This window comes from Cyclopterus lumpus, chromosome 4 (assembly GCF_009769545.1).
Source record: "Cyclopterus lumpus isolate fCycLum1 chromosome 4, fCycLum1.pri, whole genome shotgun sequence".
Taxonomy (NCBI): domain Eukaryota; kingdom Metazoa; phylum Chordata; class Actinopteri; order Perciformes; family Cyclopteridae; genus Cyclopterus; species Cyclopterus lumpus.
The window spans coordinates 13,798,446-13,817,042 of NC_046969.1; the positions used below are offsets into that span (position 1 = coordinate 13,798,446).

Genomic DNA, 18,597 nt, shown 5'->3' on the forward strand with positions numbered 1-18,597 from the left:
AACGTGCATACTGGATATGACGGTTGTTATATCATCCACACACACCAGAGACATCCAAGAGGGCCCAAGAAGACGATCAATGTCCGTCAGGTATGCATTGTCTTTCATGATACGGATCACACTCCTGAGTTAAAGTCAGAGTTGATTATGGTGATGAGGAGGTGAGGTAGAAAAAAACATAAAATCAAGATAACCCGGGGTGAAACAAACCAACAAACAATGCAATTAACAACATTTCAACACAATGTCATCAATAATATAACTATTACCAGACAAAAGTATATTCCTGAACTGGATCAGTGACTTTCTCGGGTCTCCACTGGTTGCTTTGCAACCTCACATTACAAAGTATTTCCTGAAATGCTAAGTTATTGCTTTATGAACTTTTGGTTAAAATATAACATGAACCACTGGTTTGGAAAATCTGGGAATTAAAAGTAAAATACTGTAACATACTTTTTCTGTTATCTAGGGCCACTGACATGCAGTGTTTGGGTTTATGAGTTTTGTTTGAAGACTTGTCAAATGTTGTTTTTTTAAAGTGCTGTGCATGTGCTCAAGTCGTTGTAGGAGAAAACCACTTCCATACCTTGCACAATTGTCCCCGTTGAAATGTGTTCCTTTGCTCCTCAACAAGCCAGACCAGGAGTCACACTTTGGATTTGAGACGGGTGGAACTGGTTCAAATGGCTTGCTGTCTCCTCTCAGTAGGTGAATCAGAGGGATGACCAGGACCCACTTCTCAATATTGTGTTGCCTGGCCTTGTTGCAAAGTATCTCAACAGCATCTGCACAACTTTACCAGTGGATAAGTCAGTGTTTAGTATCATTATATTAACAATGTGGAAAGAGGTAATCATTGGAAAGCAGACTACGTTGTTTATAAAATAAATACATAATGTTATATATAATTACTAAGAATATAATTCAATAAATCCTTAGGTTTTTGTGTCTTCTCTGTACCATGTTGTTGAAAGATTTGGACAACTGTGTTAAGATCTGCATTTTAGACATGGGCACTGGAAGTAGGGGGTTCTCAAATTAATCTGTGCAGCTCCTTTGTTTCACCGTGACCTAAACTTATACTTTTAATCATGTCTCTTTTTCCGACACCACGTGTAAACGCAAGGTTGATGCCACGTAAAAAGGCACTGTATAATATATTTGTCCACAGTTTGCAACACACACACACGACCCGTTATGAGGCTTTGTGTTTGGCTGCACAGTATGCACAATAATGGAGTCCACAGTTTCAGGATGCAACCTATTTTCACACATTTTAAATTGTTTTCTAAAACCTGAACATCTACACTGAAGAGCCAAAACAATAGCAACACATCTTCTCTTCTTCCTATACTTTTGATTTTGGCCAAATGACGATAGTCAGAAATTCTGAACTTGAGGCTTCGAAACTGGACCCGCTATGGAATACAGTCTGTGGGATAGACCCTTTCAACAAGTCCAATGACATACTTTACATGGTTCTCAGGGTGCAAGTATGGTAAAAGTTAAGAAGTTAAAGCTCGCAACTGTAAATAGTTAGTGTGAACATTGTGACTCTTTAATAGATCTAATTTTTTCTTCTATTCCTGTCGTTTTTGTGATTTTCCGTTTAGTCTTGTTTGTGACATGCTACTCATTATAAATAAATGAATCAAACTTAAAGCTGACGTCAAGTTGAATCTTTGATCTTGTCTGAGATCACGTGACAGGGTTCACTGACTGTTTCCAGGCCAAATAATTCAGCTTACTGGCTTACTGAGCTTTTAACTTTACAATGATTTGCATATTAAGTGCTCATGCTGTCTTCTCTTTAAATTTAAATTTGCATTGACTTTGTATAATTTTTTCTTGTTTGCTTTTCTGTTTTTTCTATTATTTATTTCTAATCTTTACTATCATTGTGTTAATGATGTATTAGTCACGATTGTTATTTTATGCTAACTTAAATCAAATATCACTTACCTCTTTTTATCTGACAAAGGGCTTGCAAAGTTCATCCAGAACGGCAAGAAATGTTGTTGTTCCATCTTAGGCAGACAAAGAATATCACATAGACTAGATAGTTGATTTTTCAAGTCGTCTTTCAGATACTGGTTGTAAATCAGCAAACTAACAACTCCTGCATGCAAAGGTGGTAAAGGGGATTTTGTCCTTTTTTTCTGCTTTCTGGAGCTGTGATTGATGTTTTCCTTCAAAACAGGTCTGAGCAGGTTTTTCACCTAAACAAAGTAAAGGAAAAAAGTAATAATCAACCAATGTATTATATTTACTTACACTGATGTTAATTCTTGCTGAGATTTCTTTTATGAATTCACTTTGTCTTAGTTTTAATAGGACCCAGTGCCATTACAAAATAAACCATTGAGATTTACCTGTTCACGATTGTATGGTAATCCCCACGACATTTCTGTGCCATGATGAAGTACAGGCTTGCTATATGTAGAAAAGAACTGTCGTAGCAGTAAAAAGAAGTTGTCCAAATTTGGTTTACTCCAAGTTGTAAGAAGGTCAAAGATGATATTCAGCATCACCCTGCCAGCTACATCTCTCCCTTTCAATACATCATCTTGGATTGAAGAAAAAGGCCAGTATCCCTTCTTCAGCTTGGGATGGATCATATCATCATACTGGTGCCACTCTCCTTGAAAATCCATGAGAACAACATGAATATGAATGTTACTTTGTGTGTTTCTTTTTTGAATGATTTCCCTTAATTAAGTTTGTTGGACCATTTACAACCAACACACATTTGAACTCTGCAATCGGTCCTCTTCTCAGAGAACTGTGTGCATAGCTAGACATGCCAAACCATGTGTAGAAATTGAGCATTGCATTTTGTCAGCCAGTTCATGTGATCAACTTTTGGTATTGTTGATTTTACTAAGATCTAATGTTAATGTACATGTGTTTGTAAAAGAGGGGATTATTCCTCCGTGCAGAATCCTAATTACTGCTTAAATTCTCTGAGAGCTTCCTCAATGAACAGAGCGATTTTAATCAAATCTTTACTTGTGTTATGAACATAATATGATGTTTTTTTGTTATAGCCAACTGTTCCGGACCTCTGACCTTGAATACAGATCAGACATTTGAGTACTCAGTTTGAGAAACAAGCAAGCAGTTGTCCAAGATCTTAGCGTCCACCCACCTTGCTGACCTATTGCCAGTGTTCTGTGGTGGACAATCTGAAACTATTTCTAAATGAAAGTGTATCTTTTGAGGTAACCCTGTACTGCAATGTCTTACTAATAAACAGCTAAACATGCTAGAAATGGCCAATATTTGCTCAGCTGATGTTATCAAAAGAAGTTAATATAGATTACCGTCATGTGTTACAAGGTCCTCTTTGATTGTCAGACACCTGTTGACATATTGATTTTCATCTTTGTGGTAGATAGTCTCAAACAATCTCTTGTTTTCACTGTGCTTGAAAACTTCATATTTGTAGGGTATACTCTCATGAATTAAGTTCCTGGGCATCATAACTCGCCCTTCAACAAGATAACTCTTGTTCCCTAGATGCCTGTAAAACACAACAATTATAATTAGTGATTGGACAGGCAAAGATGTGACAAATACATCATAAAGAAATAAAACAATCAGGCGGATAATAGCCACTATGCTGCTAGTTGGTAAAGAAAGCCAAAAGTAACATAAAATGCATTGCAAAAAACAATCTGATTTAATTGTTTAATTTAATTTTTGTGAATAATTGTGAACAACGTGTTTTTAAAAGAAGACGTACCTAAAGAAGAACATTTTCTGTCCAGATGTATGCCAATCTCCAAACATTCTTTCAGACCTTAACATAACCGTATCCTTTCCTGGGTCCAAATGAAAATCTTTGGACGTGACAGCATGGAAGTACACAGGCATACATTCGCTGCTTGGTAACCTAAAAAAGAAAAATCAAGTAAATAAAAGTGAATTTGTTGTTTTCTTTATTAAATCAATAATACAATATCAAATATTTTGGAGCAGATATCATTACTGGATTAGAAATACAGTGGACAGTGATTGGATTGTATTAGTTTTTTTGTAATTTAAGATGCTTTGCTCCGAACATGACAATAATACTTCATATATACAGTAGATTAGAAACAAAAATCTTATTTTAAACTTACGTTTGTGGTGCTTGAAGTTCAGTGGATGTTTCCGAGATATTCTGACTGAGAGGGACATCTACGTCTCGATTGCCTGGCTGCAGTTCCTGTATCTCTGCCAGCCGTGTGTTTGTTTTCTCTTTTGATCTGGTGTCAACAGCCTGTGAGGAAAATAAAAATAAATAAAGGACACAGAAAGATTATCCACTTTAAATCGATTTACTTGATTTACAGTAAGAGGTGTGGCCTTTTCACAATTTCCGAGAATCCAAAGTGACACCTTTAAATAGCTTTTTTTGTCCAACTACAATATACATTTAATTTACTCTCATATATGACACAAATCGTTATATTTAAGAAGCTGGAACTAGGGAATAGTTATAGGTCTCTATTCCTAAAATGATTAATTATCAAAATAATTGATGATATTTTCTTTCAACTAATCAACTAATCGTTGCAGCCCTATGTCACTAGCACCTTTAATGTAAGTCATGCACATAATATACATCATTAGAAGTACTATTATATTAACCATGTTTAGTGACATGTTCGACAACTTCCAGCACTAACACACACAGAGATCATCATTAGTAACCACTAGGTGGCAATATTCATTTATCTAAAACATATATAGTTTAATAGCGAGTAAAATAAGTGATAGTGTTCCTAATGGTATTTCCCTTTTTCCTTTCCTCTTCCTGTATTGACCCACTTTCCTTACTGGGTTCAAAGTCTCGTCTCATGTTGTCATCCATGCAGTGAAATGTTGTAAAACAGCAACTTTATCATGGATGAAGACATTTATTGTAGGTTTCATTTATGATTGTGGCTCCGTATTGTATCTCATGCTTTATGCACAGTTTTTTTTGCTAAAAGGCACTGTGGACAAGGAGTACATGTTGATTGAAAGTGTTGTAGCAGTCCAAGATGGCATGGACGCCATCAAACTGATCATTTCTGTAATTGAGTTATATACAATACTAGATTGCAGGGGGACATTTTTATTGTATCCCAACAATGACAAGAAGAAACAACTTCATCCAAACTGTTTGAATGGTTTGTTAAAAGAAAAAAAATAATTACATTCATGTTCTTTAAAATAAAACAAAACAGGAAGGGTTGTAAAAGGTGACTTGGAGAGAAAGAACAGACTGGAAGTAACTGCAGTAAATAAAATAAAAAGACTATGGGACAGAACAACCTCTTTATCCGCACATGGTTGAATCTGAAAGTGATAACTGATGTTATATAGTTTATTCATTTACTTTCACTTTTGATTTACAGTAAGAGGTGTGGCCTTTTCACTATTTCCGAGAATCCAAAGTGACACCTTTAAATAGCTTTTTTTGTCCAACTACAATATGACACAGAAAAACAGCAAATCTTTATATTTAAGAAGCTGGAACTAGGGAATAGTTATAGGTCTCTATTCCTAAAATGATTAATTATCAAAATAATTGATGATATTTTCTTTCAACTGATCAACTAATCGTTGCAGCCCTATGTCACTAGCACCTTTAATGTAAGTCATGCACATAATATACATCATTAGAAGTACTATTATATTAACCATGTTTAGTGACATGTTCGACAACTTCCAGCACTAACACACACAGAGATCATCATTAGTAACCACTAGGTGGCAATATTCCTCCTATGAATCGCCACCTTAACGTGGTGGAGGAGTTTGAGTGGCTCAGTGATCCTGGGAGCTACATTGTCCGGGGCATCAGCCCCTGGTAGGGTCTCCCAAGGCAAACAGGTCTCGGGGGAGAGCCCAGACTAAGAGCGGTTCAATAAACCCTGCTGATAAGTAGCCCACAGACTGAAGCTACCTTGCCCGGACAAGGGAAACCGGGGCACCCTCCCGGAGCCAGACCCAGGAGGGGAGCTCGTCGGCGAGCGTCTGGTGGCCGGGCTTTCGCCCATGGGGCCCGGTCGGGCTCAGCCCGAAAAAAAACCATGGAGCAGCAGTCACCCTGTGGACCCACCACCCGCAGGGAGAATTATCGGGGTCGGGTGCTATGTAGACCGGGAGGCGGGCCAGGCGGGAGACCTGGGCGGGCCGATCGCCGGAGGCATAGACTAGCTCTAGGGACGTGGAACGTCACCTCACTAGCGGGGAAAGAGCCGGAGCTGGTGCAGGAGGCAGAGCGGTACCAGCTAGATATAGTTGGGCTCACCTCCACGCACAGCATGAGCTCTGGAACCAAGCTCCTGGAGAAGGGTTGGACTTTGTCCTTTTCTGGAGTTGCCCAGGGTGAAAGGCGCCGGGCGGGATTGGGGATACTCACGAGCCCCCGGCTGAGCGCCGCTGTGTTGGAGTTTTCCCCGGGGAACGAGAGGGTCGCCTCCCTGCGCCTCCGGGTTGCGGGGAGTAAGGCTCTGACTGTTGTTTGTGCTTATGCACCGAACAGCATTTCGGAGTATCCGGCCTTCTTGGAGTCGGTGGGAGGGGTCCTGGAAAGGGCGCCGCCTGCCGACTCCATAGTTCTCCTGGGAGACTTCAACGCTCACGTGGGCAATGACAGAGAAACCTGGCGGGAGGAACGGCTTGCCCGATCTGAACCCGAATGGTGTTTTGTCCTTGGACTTCTGTGCTAGCCACAGTTTGTCCATAACGAACACCATGTTCGAACATAAGGTGGCTCATAAGTGTACCTGGTACCAGAACACCTTAGGCCGGAGATCAATGATCGACTTTGTAATCGTATCATCTGATCTGCGACCGTATGTCTTGGACACTCGGGTGAAGAGAGGAGCAGAGCTGTCAACTGATCACCACCTGGTGGTGAGTTGGATCAGATGGCGGGGGACTCGGCTAGAGAGACCTGGCAAGCCCAAACGTGTAGTGAGGGTGAACTGGGAACGTCTGGCAGAGGATCCTGTCCGGGAGGTCTTCAACTCCCACCTCCGGAAGAACTTCTCACAAATCCCGAGGGAGGCTGGGGACATGGAATCCGAGTGGACCTTGTTCAAAGCTTCTATTGTGGACGCGGCTGCTCGGGGCTGTGGCCGGAAGGTCATCGGTGCCTGTCGTGGCGGCAACCCGAGAATCCGGTGGTGGACACCGGGGGTGAGGGAAGCCGTCAAACTGAAGAAGGAGGCCTTTCGGGCCTGGCTGGCCCAGGGGTCTCCTGAAGCAGCTGACGGGTACTGGCGGGCCAGAAGGGCTGCAGCGGCGTTGGTCGCGGAGGCAACAGTAGGAGCTGTGTTCGTCTCCTCGGTAGTAAGTCAGACACGTTCTCGGTGGGTGTTGGCCTCCGCCAGAGCTGCCCTTTATCACTGGTCCTGTTCGTGACCTTCATGGACAGGATATCTAGGCGCAGCCAGGGGGTGGAGAGGATCCGGTTCGAGAGTCTCGGGATCGCCTCTCTGCTGTTTGCGGATGATGTGGTCCTGTTTGCCTCCTCGGACTGCAGTAAATAAAATAAAAAGACTATGGGACAGAACAACCTTTGAAATGTAATTAAATTCAGGAAGAAGGCTTTGCCAAAGGAGCCGAATTGCCAAAAGGTCTATTATAATGGCACTGAAATGAAAGAGCAGGATGCATTTGGTTCATGTGGGGGGAATGCTATGAATATATTTCTCCCAAGGTCCATGCATAATATCCAAGATGGCATTTGTGAGGGAGGAAAATAACACTATTTTCCACTGCCTCTGAAGTCAGTGCTAAAGGAGCGTGTTAAATCATATCATCTTATTGCTATAGGCTGAATTGTACACCGTGCTAACAGGCTTGGACTGTGTGTGTGTGTGTGTGTGTGTGTGTGGGAGCTAATCTCAGTGCCGGGCTATTGAGTCCTCCTCCTCTTCTTTACCACCCACACATCTCTTCCACACACACAGACACAAACCATTGCAGCCGCCAGCCAATCACTACCTCTCTTCCTTTCTATTCCCTTTACCTGCGTCACTCTGCATGTGTTGCCATGGTGATCACTGATGCTCCACCCACACTTGCCTCTTTCAGTATGAAGATGAAGCCGACTTGTGGCTGATGATGCAGGCAGGCTGCACACGTCATCATTTCCCTCGGGAAGAAGGCCTATTTTTACCACTGGGCACAAAGTATACCATGCTGCCAACATATTTAGGGAACCGCATCTAATCGCAGCCTGCCTGGAAAAACATCTCCCCATACAGAGCATTTCTCTCTCCCTCTACATTCATCTCACATAAATGCTGTTCCTTCAAAAGCAGCATTTTATTCCTTCAATTGAGATGGTAGCAAGATTTTGTTTTAATATCTGTGCTGTTTAATCTGTGATATTCATCATTCACATGGAGGTCAGTGGTCCCAGTCACCCAAGGAGCACTAGACCAGAGCGAAGATAGATTCAGGGGCGAATTCACAAAAGGACTGCGTGGCTTTTGCAGTCAAACCTGTACAAATAAGACTAAAAGAAACCATTTACTTCTCAAAGGATCCGCAGATGGGGAAATGCAACCATAACTTGCTACATGGATAACTGCTATCAGATGCAAAAAAGGGCAAACTGCACTCATCTGCAAAACTCTATGGGCGTGTTTTCACTGTAATTACCAAAACTACTTTTAGAACTGCCCTTTTCCACACACTCCTTGCCAGTGTGTCAAAGTTGCCAAGTGCTCTTTCTATGAGCCTTTGAGTGTGTTTAACCAGAGTACATCCCACATCTCTTATTTGTCATTTTCCTTGATTCTCGCTTGAACCGGACGTGGTTCTGGGCCGCCATATTGACGGTTGTCCCAAAGGCTCTTGCCCCAATCCCAGTGCCCCCCCAAAGGTCTCAAACCCTCAGGGACTTACTGACGTCACCTGCTATATGATTGGTTGTGAGAGGCTGTGTGGTGAAATGGTGTAAATACGAATGGGACAGCACTTTGCTTCAAACATATCACGTTAACATGACAATGTCAAAAGATTGTGGGTATTTCTTTTATACTTTTTACTCCCTGATTTCAATGTCTTGCAGGCTCTTTCCTCACAAAATGAGAGTTAATTTCAAATGATCTATTCACTCGTATTTATCAAAACAGCTTGAATAACAAAACCAAATTGATGAATGAATCTGTGAATAAATATATATATATATATATATATATATATATATATATATATATATATATATATATACTGTATATATAGTATACTGCAGTTGGAAGATGGAGAGACAGTGTCTCTTGTTTCAGAGAGCCCTCACTATATTGTTTATCCTAAGTTCTGGTTAAATATGTTTCTGTTCACCTTAGCACCATTATGTTGAACTTATATATGTATCCTTATTTGCCACTAGACTTCAGTTTTTGTTAGTGACAAATCTACTATTTCATGATATACAGTTTTTAAACTCAAGTCAAATAATTTGTAGGCCAATATGAAATAAATGTCACATAAAATGCCTCAGTGGACTCTACAGGCTCACAGCATTAATTCCATAGCTATTCTTTCTAAGAGGAAATAGTCCTCAAACAGTAAATACTTTGCAAAAAAAGGGAGACAAATTCAATATTCAGAGGTTTGGTAACAAGTCTATGGAGTGAATACAATGAAATTAGTCAAATATCGGTTCTTCACAAATGGGAACAGAGCATGAAGATAAAAGCTTGTAATCTTGAACTAGACAATTCACATACACATAGAGTAATAGTAGTCTGAGGATTACTTGGGCACATTGTTATAGGCCTGCAGGAAACTAGGGGATCCCTTAAGCGTGTACCTCGTACCAAATCATGTGACTTGCATGTCTTTGGACTGTATGAAGACACCTGGGCACTCAGGGGAAACCCACGCACACAACAATTTTATCAAACACACACATACAGAAAGGATCAGGACCAATATTTAGACACACTTCCCCTGCTGTTGGGTGTTAGTATCAACCACCGAACCCCTGGACCGCCCAGCAGGAGCAGAGTTTCTGTTCGGATGTGGCAGATCAACCTGTTGTCCTCTCACATTCACTGCAGAGGTTTCAATAATCTTTTAACACATGCCAAACACAAGAGGCTACATGTTGGTCTTTTTGGTAACATTTAACATTAGAAATTAAGTTACAAAATCTTGTACATGTTTATGTTTCATAGTCAGGATGGAAAATGGATGGAATCCTCCATTTGAGGTTAAGAAGCACATTTCTCTTCTACTGGGAAATATTATTGATTGACTTTTAGAGCTGCAAGATAAGAATGAATACATAAATATGAAATAAATATAGAAAACAAAAAGAGGTAAGGTAGATCAGCAGGCTGTTACAGCACTGTATACACTCAGTCACACACGCCAGTCAAAAGACAGCATTTTAAATCAGTAAGGAAGCCGATAAAGAACAAATATATAAATACTATACCAAATTAACGGAGTCTCTCCGTGTAAAGACTTTAAATATGTAAATATAGGGCAACAATATTGGTGTGAGGTTCCAGTATGATAACTCAGTTTGTTCCATGTGTAACATGTTCTGGAAATAGAATATCTCGGATGCTTTTGTCAGTTTCTCTACAACAGCTCATGTTTAATCATGAAAAGGTGTCGCCCTAGTGAGGTTTTGTGGTGAAGTGTGTGAAACTTTATACAAACCAACGTTACGCACACACAGAAACACACACGCACATACACACATTCTCTCTCTCTCTTTCTCTGTGTGGGTTCCTACGTCCTCCATGAACATGGAACTATACCTACACTTAGAAACTACGTCATCAGCCCCAGTGGAGCAGGTTAGTAGGACAATCACATGTGTAGCCTATACCTACTTGGCATTTACATTATTTACTATGGAACTGTGCTGAACAAAAAATCACATCAAAACAAACTAGATTAATAAATTGCAATACAGGTACGGTGAAGTATGTCATTTAGATTTTGGGGTAAACTGTCCCCGTAAGGCTGCTTTTGTTTTAAGATGTTCTGAACAGCCACACTTGAAATTTGAGTGAAAAGACCGCCGTCATAGAGAGAATTGAGACCTTTTATTGGTTCAAATGTAAATCAGCGCACACTTTCAATCTTTAACATTAAAAATAGCAGAAACAGTTAGTTAAGAATGAAAATGGAGAGCTTGAGTGAGAAAAGTGTTTCGCCTCACATACCTGGTTGGTCGCTGTAAACGTATCCTCATACAACAATATGTGACGTGAATGTCAGAGTGAGTTTTGGAAAGTGAAAATGTTTCAGATTTTGACATCAGTGTAGGGGTGGGGGGCACACCTAGTAGCACGTTAAAGCATTTAAGGCGTTGTCTTATTTTTGGGGGAAAAAACATATAATAGCTGTTTATTATAAAGTTAATATATTTATCATCAACATTAGCACCAAAGAGGTCCAAGATCACATCCCTTCAGCTGAAGATTCAGCAATCTATTCATATGGTGATGTATAAAAGATAAGTGCAGCAAAAGAAAATGAAACCTCAGGTTTTGTTGGACGTGTTTTATTTTTCAAGCACACAACAGTACATGCCATTCAGACACTGTAACATTGTTGGCCTGATATTTATCTTGTTAACTACTTTGAAAGAACGCCTTGCACACTTATACAATATCTAATTTCATCCATGTTAGCAAACCATTTGCCAGCTAAATAACATAAGACTTGACTTATGCATTGGGGTTCATTAGCTTTCAAACCTCACAGTAGGTTGGCAAGAAATTCAACAAAGGAACCACATGTTGCTCAATTCAGCACAAATTGTTCCCGACCATCGCATTCCAATCCGATGTCAAGCATTCCTGACAGCTCATCACTTTCTGTCTTTGACTTGCAGCAATTTCTCTGACAGTATCGAGAAATTCTCTTGCATTTGCAACTGCAGTACAAAATGAACGTAACATTTGAAGTGATACGCCAACCCATATCTATTTTTTGGTATTAAACTCTCACTTTCTGTAGCTTTCCAAAACGCTGTAGCAGTGTTTCATTTTATTCCTCATGAACAACATCAACTGTGTTGTATTTATTACATTCTGACCACAATTTCTTTATGGTTAAAAATCTATTTCCAAATGTCTCTGATACTGACAGAATCTTCTTCCGTTGTGTTACAGTCATTGTTTAAGCAAAGTAAGGCGAGATACGTATGTGTCTTTCCGTGTCCATTGATAACAAGACAGACTATAACATTTTAATTAATATTTCCAGAATTGAGAAGGCATTATTGTGACGTGTTTAACTCTTTGTAAATGTATTTTGCTCACATTGTGTGTTGGTGTATTATAAATTAAAGGGAAAGGGAAATGTCTGTGTGTGTGTGTGCGAGTGAGCGCATGTGTGCGTGCGCGTGCGTGTGCTACATCCATTTCTACCGTCTACCCTTTTTTTCTTGACTGCAGGCTCAGCACCCCCACTCTCTCTACACTGATACTCAGCTTTTAGACAAAAATATCTCTCCTCTGTTGGTTTACTCCCCCCCCACCACCACCACCACCTCCATTTCCGCTACAGTGTTCAGAGATCTGACATCACAGGGTCCATCATGTGATCCACCCACACACGGCTTTGCAGTGATGGATGGGGCCTACCTGTGACGCACACACACCTCCTCTGTATAACCCTTTACAAGCTGCAGAGTAATGAAGGCAATGAAGGCAACAATTTGGTCCCATCTGGGTTTTTTTAGACGAAACAAAAACAACATGCAAAGGGGAGGAAACCAAACACATTAAAGGAGCTTTAAAGAGCTGCCACTATTGCTCCCCACACTTACACTGGAGATCTACATCTCGTTTATTTTCCCTTTAAAGGTGACCTGAAACAAACAGTGGTAATATTCTACTATTTTAGTTAATTAGGACATTACATTTTAAAAAGGGAAATTATGTTAAACTTAAATTAAAAGTGCCAAATTCACATTAATTAAAACATTGAAAGTGAAATGTGAAAATCCGTGATAGAAATGACGCATAAATGGAAACTGAAATTATCATGTGACCATCATAGGATGGTGCGTGAGACCAGAGTTGAAATCAGATCAGTTTCAGATTCAACTTCTCTAAATTATGTTGTGCAGAGTGAATAAAACGGAAGTAAGCCTTTTCTGAGGATACATCGACAACTGTTCATGTCTTGTGCAAGCTGATATTTTCATTAACCCCCAAGGACTGTATGGTCAGTCATGGACTTCCTGAAAAACAATGCTCCCTAACACACTATTGGCTTTAAAGGCCTTACACACTCACTGTATAGATGTGTTCCCGTATGTTGCCTTTGAATGTGTGACCACACAGACTAATTGTCTCCTTCCCTCCCTATGCTCTATTGGACCTCGAAGGCAGGGACAACTTGCACCGTATAATGAACAGCTCAGGCCAACTTCAACCAGAGAGGTCTATATGGCTGAGTGAATGTGCTTGTGTACAAGACCCTTAAAGTACAAGGCAGACTTTGCTTTTCTGAAGGTACCGCTAAAAGCAGATATTATCCCTCAAATGAATGCTCTTAAACTATAATTCCAGGATGATTATAATAACAAGGTGAAAACTCCTTTTTTGGATTCACCAAAATGCAATTGTACCTCTCTGCGATAAAGAGACTCTGTAATGTAGTCCAACGAGGTCTGTGTTATGATTCTTTTCGTTTTTAACTGTGGGATTTGCAGTTTTTGATAACCCAATATTCATATATACTGTACATATGAAAATAAACAAATACATAAATAAAAACTCCAGTTTAAGTTAAACCCTTTAACTTAAATATGAATGAATATAGTGTAATATCCAAACATCAAATTGTCATAAATATTGCTAATAACATCAGTATCAGGAGTAATACAGTACAGTTGATACACATGAATAGACTTATATGGGCACTGCCTCCTGTTTCTATGTCTGTACCGGAATGCAGAGAAGAGTGAGACTTCTCTCACATCTCCTCCTCTCTGCTCGGGTTGTCTCATTAGTTAAATAAAAGTCTGGCAAATTTCTGCCCAATGCGCGCGCGCTGATGTGACATAATGGAACGTGCCAGCCTAGAAAAGCTCGAGGCTGTGCGCGCAGGCGTGCAGTTCACCCAGATCCTGCTCGAGACCAGAAGACCGGGCTCAGTAAAGATATTCTAATCAAACAGATCGTTGTTTCCACTCCTGTTCTTCCCGTGAGGTGATGGGCAAAGCACCGCTGTGAGGGAGCGCCGCGTAGTTCGACTTATTGTTTTATTCACGGAAATAATGATGAAGAAGGATATTAACTTGAGCCTGGCGGACGACGCAGACCTCAAGCCGCATCTCCGCGACGCCGAGAGCCTCCTCAGCTCCCCGGACCTGGGGCTGCTCAAACTGGCCTCCCCGGAGCTGGAGAGGCTGATCATCCAGTCCAACGGAATGGTCACAACGACACCGACGATCCCCCAGTTCCTCTACCCGAAGACGGTGACGGACGAGCAGGAGTTCGCGGAGGGCTTCGTGAAGGCACTGGAGGATTTGCACAAGCAGAATCAGCTCAGCGGAGCCGGGCAGACGAACAGCAGCCTGGAGCTGTGCGCTAACCTCGGCCCGGTCCCCGTGCAGCCGGATCTACCGGTGTACACCAACTTGAACAGTTACGGTAGCGGGACACTGGAAACCACCGTCAACTACTCCACGGACACGGTCCCGTTCCCACCGCCTCCGTCGCATCATTTGGGGGCAGCCCCGCCGCAGCCAGAGCCGTCTCGGGTCCAGCCGCTGAAGGAGGAGCCTCAGACGGTGCCCGACGTCCAGAGCTTCGGGGAGAGCCCCCCGCTGTCCCCCATCGACATCGATATCGACATCGACATCGACATCGACTCACATGACAACGTGAAAGCCGAGAGAAAGAGGCTCAGGAACCGGATCGCAGCCTCCAAGTGTCGGATGCGCAAACTGGAGCGGATCTCCAGGCTGGAGGACAAGGTCAAGTCGCTGAAGAACCACAATACGGATCTGACCTCGACGGCGAACCTGCTCAGGGACCAGGTGGCCCACCTGAAACAGAGAGTCCTCACCCACGTCAACAGCGGCTGCCAGGTGCTGCCACACGAAGTTCAAGTGCACTAGAAACGGACCTGAAGTTGGGCTACTGACCAGCAAATAAGCTTTACGGACTTAATTCGTGTTCGTCGCCCAGATGTGTGCTGAATGAATGAATGCCAGGCCAGAGGCCACTTTGTACATTAATGAAAGACACAAGACAATTATACCGGGTAGAACACAATTGAAGATGATGAGAGGGATGAGACTGTGATCGAACAGACATTTTGATTTGTGAAGCAAATTTTAGGATCCACATTGCTCCACATGCGCCTCCAATCAGAGTTAATCGTGGAATTTTAAAACTATTGTTCATAGACTTTTTGCATATGACGAAATTAAGAGAGTTATCCTTTCCGTATGTTTGATGAAATCCTGTTATATCTCGTGCATATGTGTGCTAGTGAACAAGGCAGCATTACACTGCAGTGTTTATTGGCTCTCCTGATAAAGGAAATGCTCAACTTTATTGACAGAAAGCACATCATTCAATTTTTTCTATGTAAAAATGTTAACAGACTAGCTGTGTGTATATATAGTCTCAAACCTGGGCCAAACAATAGTTCTACAGTAATATTAATATAATACGTATTTTTGACACAGATATCCTTAATATATGAGGAGGTGACTGTAAGAAGAAATGTACATACATCCATATTTATAATGCAAAAGATAATTTACATATAGACCATTTACCATTTCTGGGAACAATGTGCATGTTGTTTACATACTCGAATGTTGCTCACAGTTGGGTGTCAAAGGGTGCAATTATTCAGTGTGTTTAATCTTTACTCTTTACAAACACATGTATTCCTCTTTTTTTTACTCTACTGTTTTCCCTATTTCTATGTGTTCTTGTTTTGATGTAAAAAGTTTTAAGCTTTGTGTTGCACTAACTATTGCTGTCACCTTCAGCCTACAGTTGTTTGGATTTATGCCACTGTGTTCTGAAGTAAATGCTGCCCGGCAATAAACACTGATTCCTACATTTTTGGCGAAACTCTGCATGCATGTTAGTAAAATCATAGGTCTAAGTAAGTATGTGCAAGCCTGAACCAGCTGTTGGTGGTGGATGGGTGGTGGATGGGTGGTTTCGGCCTTCAGGTCCATAGAAGGCCGTCAAATCCGGGACATTTGTAACCATTCATTTTAAGATTGTGTTTAGTTTCATAAAGGTATTCAACTCACTGGGTTGACTGAAACATCTGTTTTGTTTTTCATTGCACAATATACTTGAGAATAACATGGAAATGGTGTTTATGATGTTACAGTATATTAAATGAATCAATAGGAAATTATATTGTGGGTTATGGTAGTGCCCACACGGTTTACATTCTAATTGACAACAACTAGTCAATACAATATATTTTTCCTGGAGCAACTTAAATGAACCTGTCTGGGTGTCCATTTGATAGAGAATGAATTAGAGAAATTAGTGTTGTATAATAACCAGAATTTAGGATGTGTGCGTGTAAAAATCACAATCACATCATCAGCCTGGATTATTTCTCCCTCTGCTGGTTAAATCTGGAATTGCATATGATGTTGACCACACTAATGGTTGAAGAGGCATCTTAGTGAACATGTTTATGATATTCTGAAGGACCTTGAATAGCTCTAGGATATCAATGGCAATGATATGACTGATTTATTTGAGTTTTATTGATTTCTCTGAAAGGCATAATTAGCTATAATTATCAAACAACTATACATATCTATTTTTCACATCTGTGCAGAGGTCCTTAAAAGACAGGTCAGACAAAGATATTAATTATATATTCCTTTCGTTAAAAATTGTGCAGCCTTGTGATGTTGCCCTCCACCTATGATGAGCAAAACCTGCACAATTTTATTTTTATAATGCTATTTTTGATGAATGTTATGCTTTTTGTGAGCCAATTTGATTTATCACATCTAAATAGGTGTGGTTCATCCTGCCCTGAAAAATATGCATACATTTTTATTTTAGTGTGTAATAATGGTCAACATATAGATTTAATTAGGAATGAATAAAATGGAGGCCTCCCTGTATAATTTCAAAAGGAGACAACAAAATACAACGATAAACACTGATGTTTCAGTTGAGTTGAAAAGTGATTGTTGCACCAGGGGACAAAAGGTATAGAGTAGCATGCCGTCCGCCACTCTGAGGCTCGCACAGATGGGATTTTGACAACATATTACAGCAAGAACAGCAACACCAGAAACCTGTTACTCTATTTGCTGTCAGGAGCACCATGCATACATATTTGGCACACTTACTCAAGTACATTTCTGTGTGCATTTTCCTTTTAAGCATCACACCTGAGTTGAGCTTCCTGCTGCACAATATCCTTCGGACATATTCTGCCAACAAAGAGGGAAACAGTGACATCCTGAGGCTTTTGGGACAAGAAGCATCCAAACAAGTTCCATCAACAGGACAATTTTACTGCTAATAAGCTCTAAGACTCTAAGCTTTCAAGACACCAATTTGATTGTTTGGAATACATCTGGATCTCCACTATACTGCTTTGGGTTAAACAACATTTATGATGATTTCAGTTAGTTAGTGTCTATAACATCACCTCATTTTGAGATTTTAACTTAGGCTTTAAAATCAGGAGTAGCAGGTAACCGTATCTCAGTTCTAAAGGTACAAAGTCTTTCGAGAATCAACTGCTTGTTAGTCATTTTTTTATTGTTTTACCACAAAGTACAGATAAAAACATCCACAGCATATTCTCTCACCTTAATGCCCCAAACTGAGGAGCGTGTGAAGAGGCAGTGATACGAGACCAAATAAAGTACATGTTCCTGCGTGCTAGTAGAAGATCTAAAGTCTGCAACTTCTACCAAGCTGGATGGCATTTCTTTTTTGTGTAGATACTGTAGTGTGTATTGCTTTTGTAACAGAGTGACACATTCATTCACAAGCAGGCCGAGTAATGAATGCAGATACAGTACAACATGGCTCTTTTGGGGGAGGGGGTTTAGGTTTTAACTGTCTTTTTTTTTCTCCTCTTTTTTTCCTTGTTGCAAGCCTGAGACGATACAACACAATCCACAAATTTGACTCAAAGAAACATTATTTACAGATCTGGTTTATATAGAGAGGAAGACATATTAGAAAGGAGAACAGTTTAAAAGTTTTGATTTTAACCGGTGAAGAAACAGTCACAACCAGTAAGAAGTAAAATATACCCAGCTCTCAGGTCTGTCATCATCACTCCTTTTCATATAATAATCAATACTTTAACCGGGGCCTCATTTCTTTTAACTTTAATAGTCAGCGGCTCGTCTGTGAGTTCAGGTTTGCGTACCATTTGTATACTCTCAAAATAAATACTTTCTGAATCTGATTTACTTTGATCAGACAGTCAGAATCACTGACTTTATGAGCTCAATGATTTTGACCTCCATATTGATTTTTATAGTGCTTTGCCCTCTTAACCTATCCTCTTGTTTCATTACAGTTTTAAACGTTGTCACAATGCTGACTTCTGGCATCCTACAAAAACAGTGAGTTTCTTCTACAGCAATCT

General features: G+C 40.6%; 1 protein-coding gene across 1 annotated transcript; it reads left to right on the plus strand.

The window, feature by feature from the left end:
* Positions 1–13,947: 13,947 nt before the first annotated feature.
* LOC117730031 (transcription factor jun-D-like) lies at positions 13,948–15,661 on the plus strand. The gene has a single exon (XM_034531486.1). The coding sequence runs from the start codon at positions 14,255–14,257 to the stop codon at positions 15,098–15,100; it is 846 nt and encodes a 281-aa protein (XP_034387377.1). The 5' UTR covers positions 13,948–14,254; the 3' UTR covers positions 15,101–15,661.
* Positions 15,662–18,597: the final 2,936 nt, after the last annotated feature.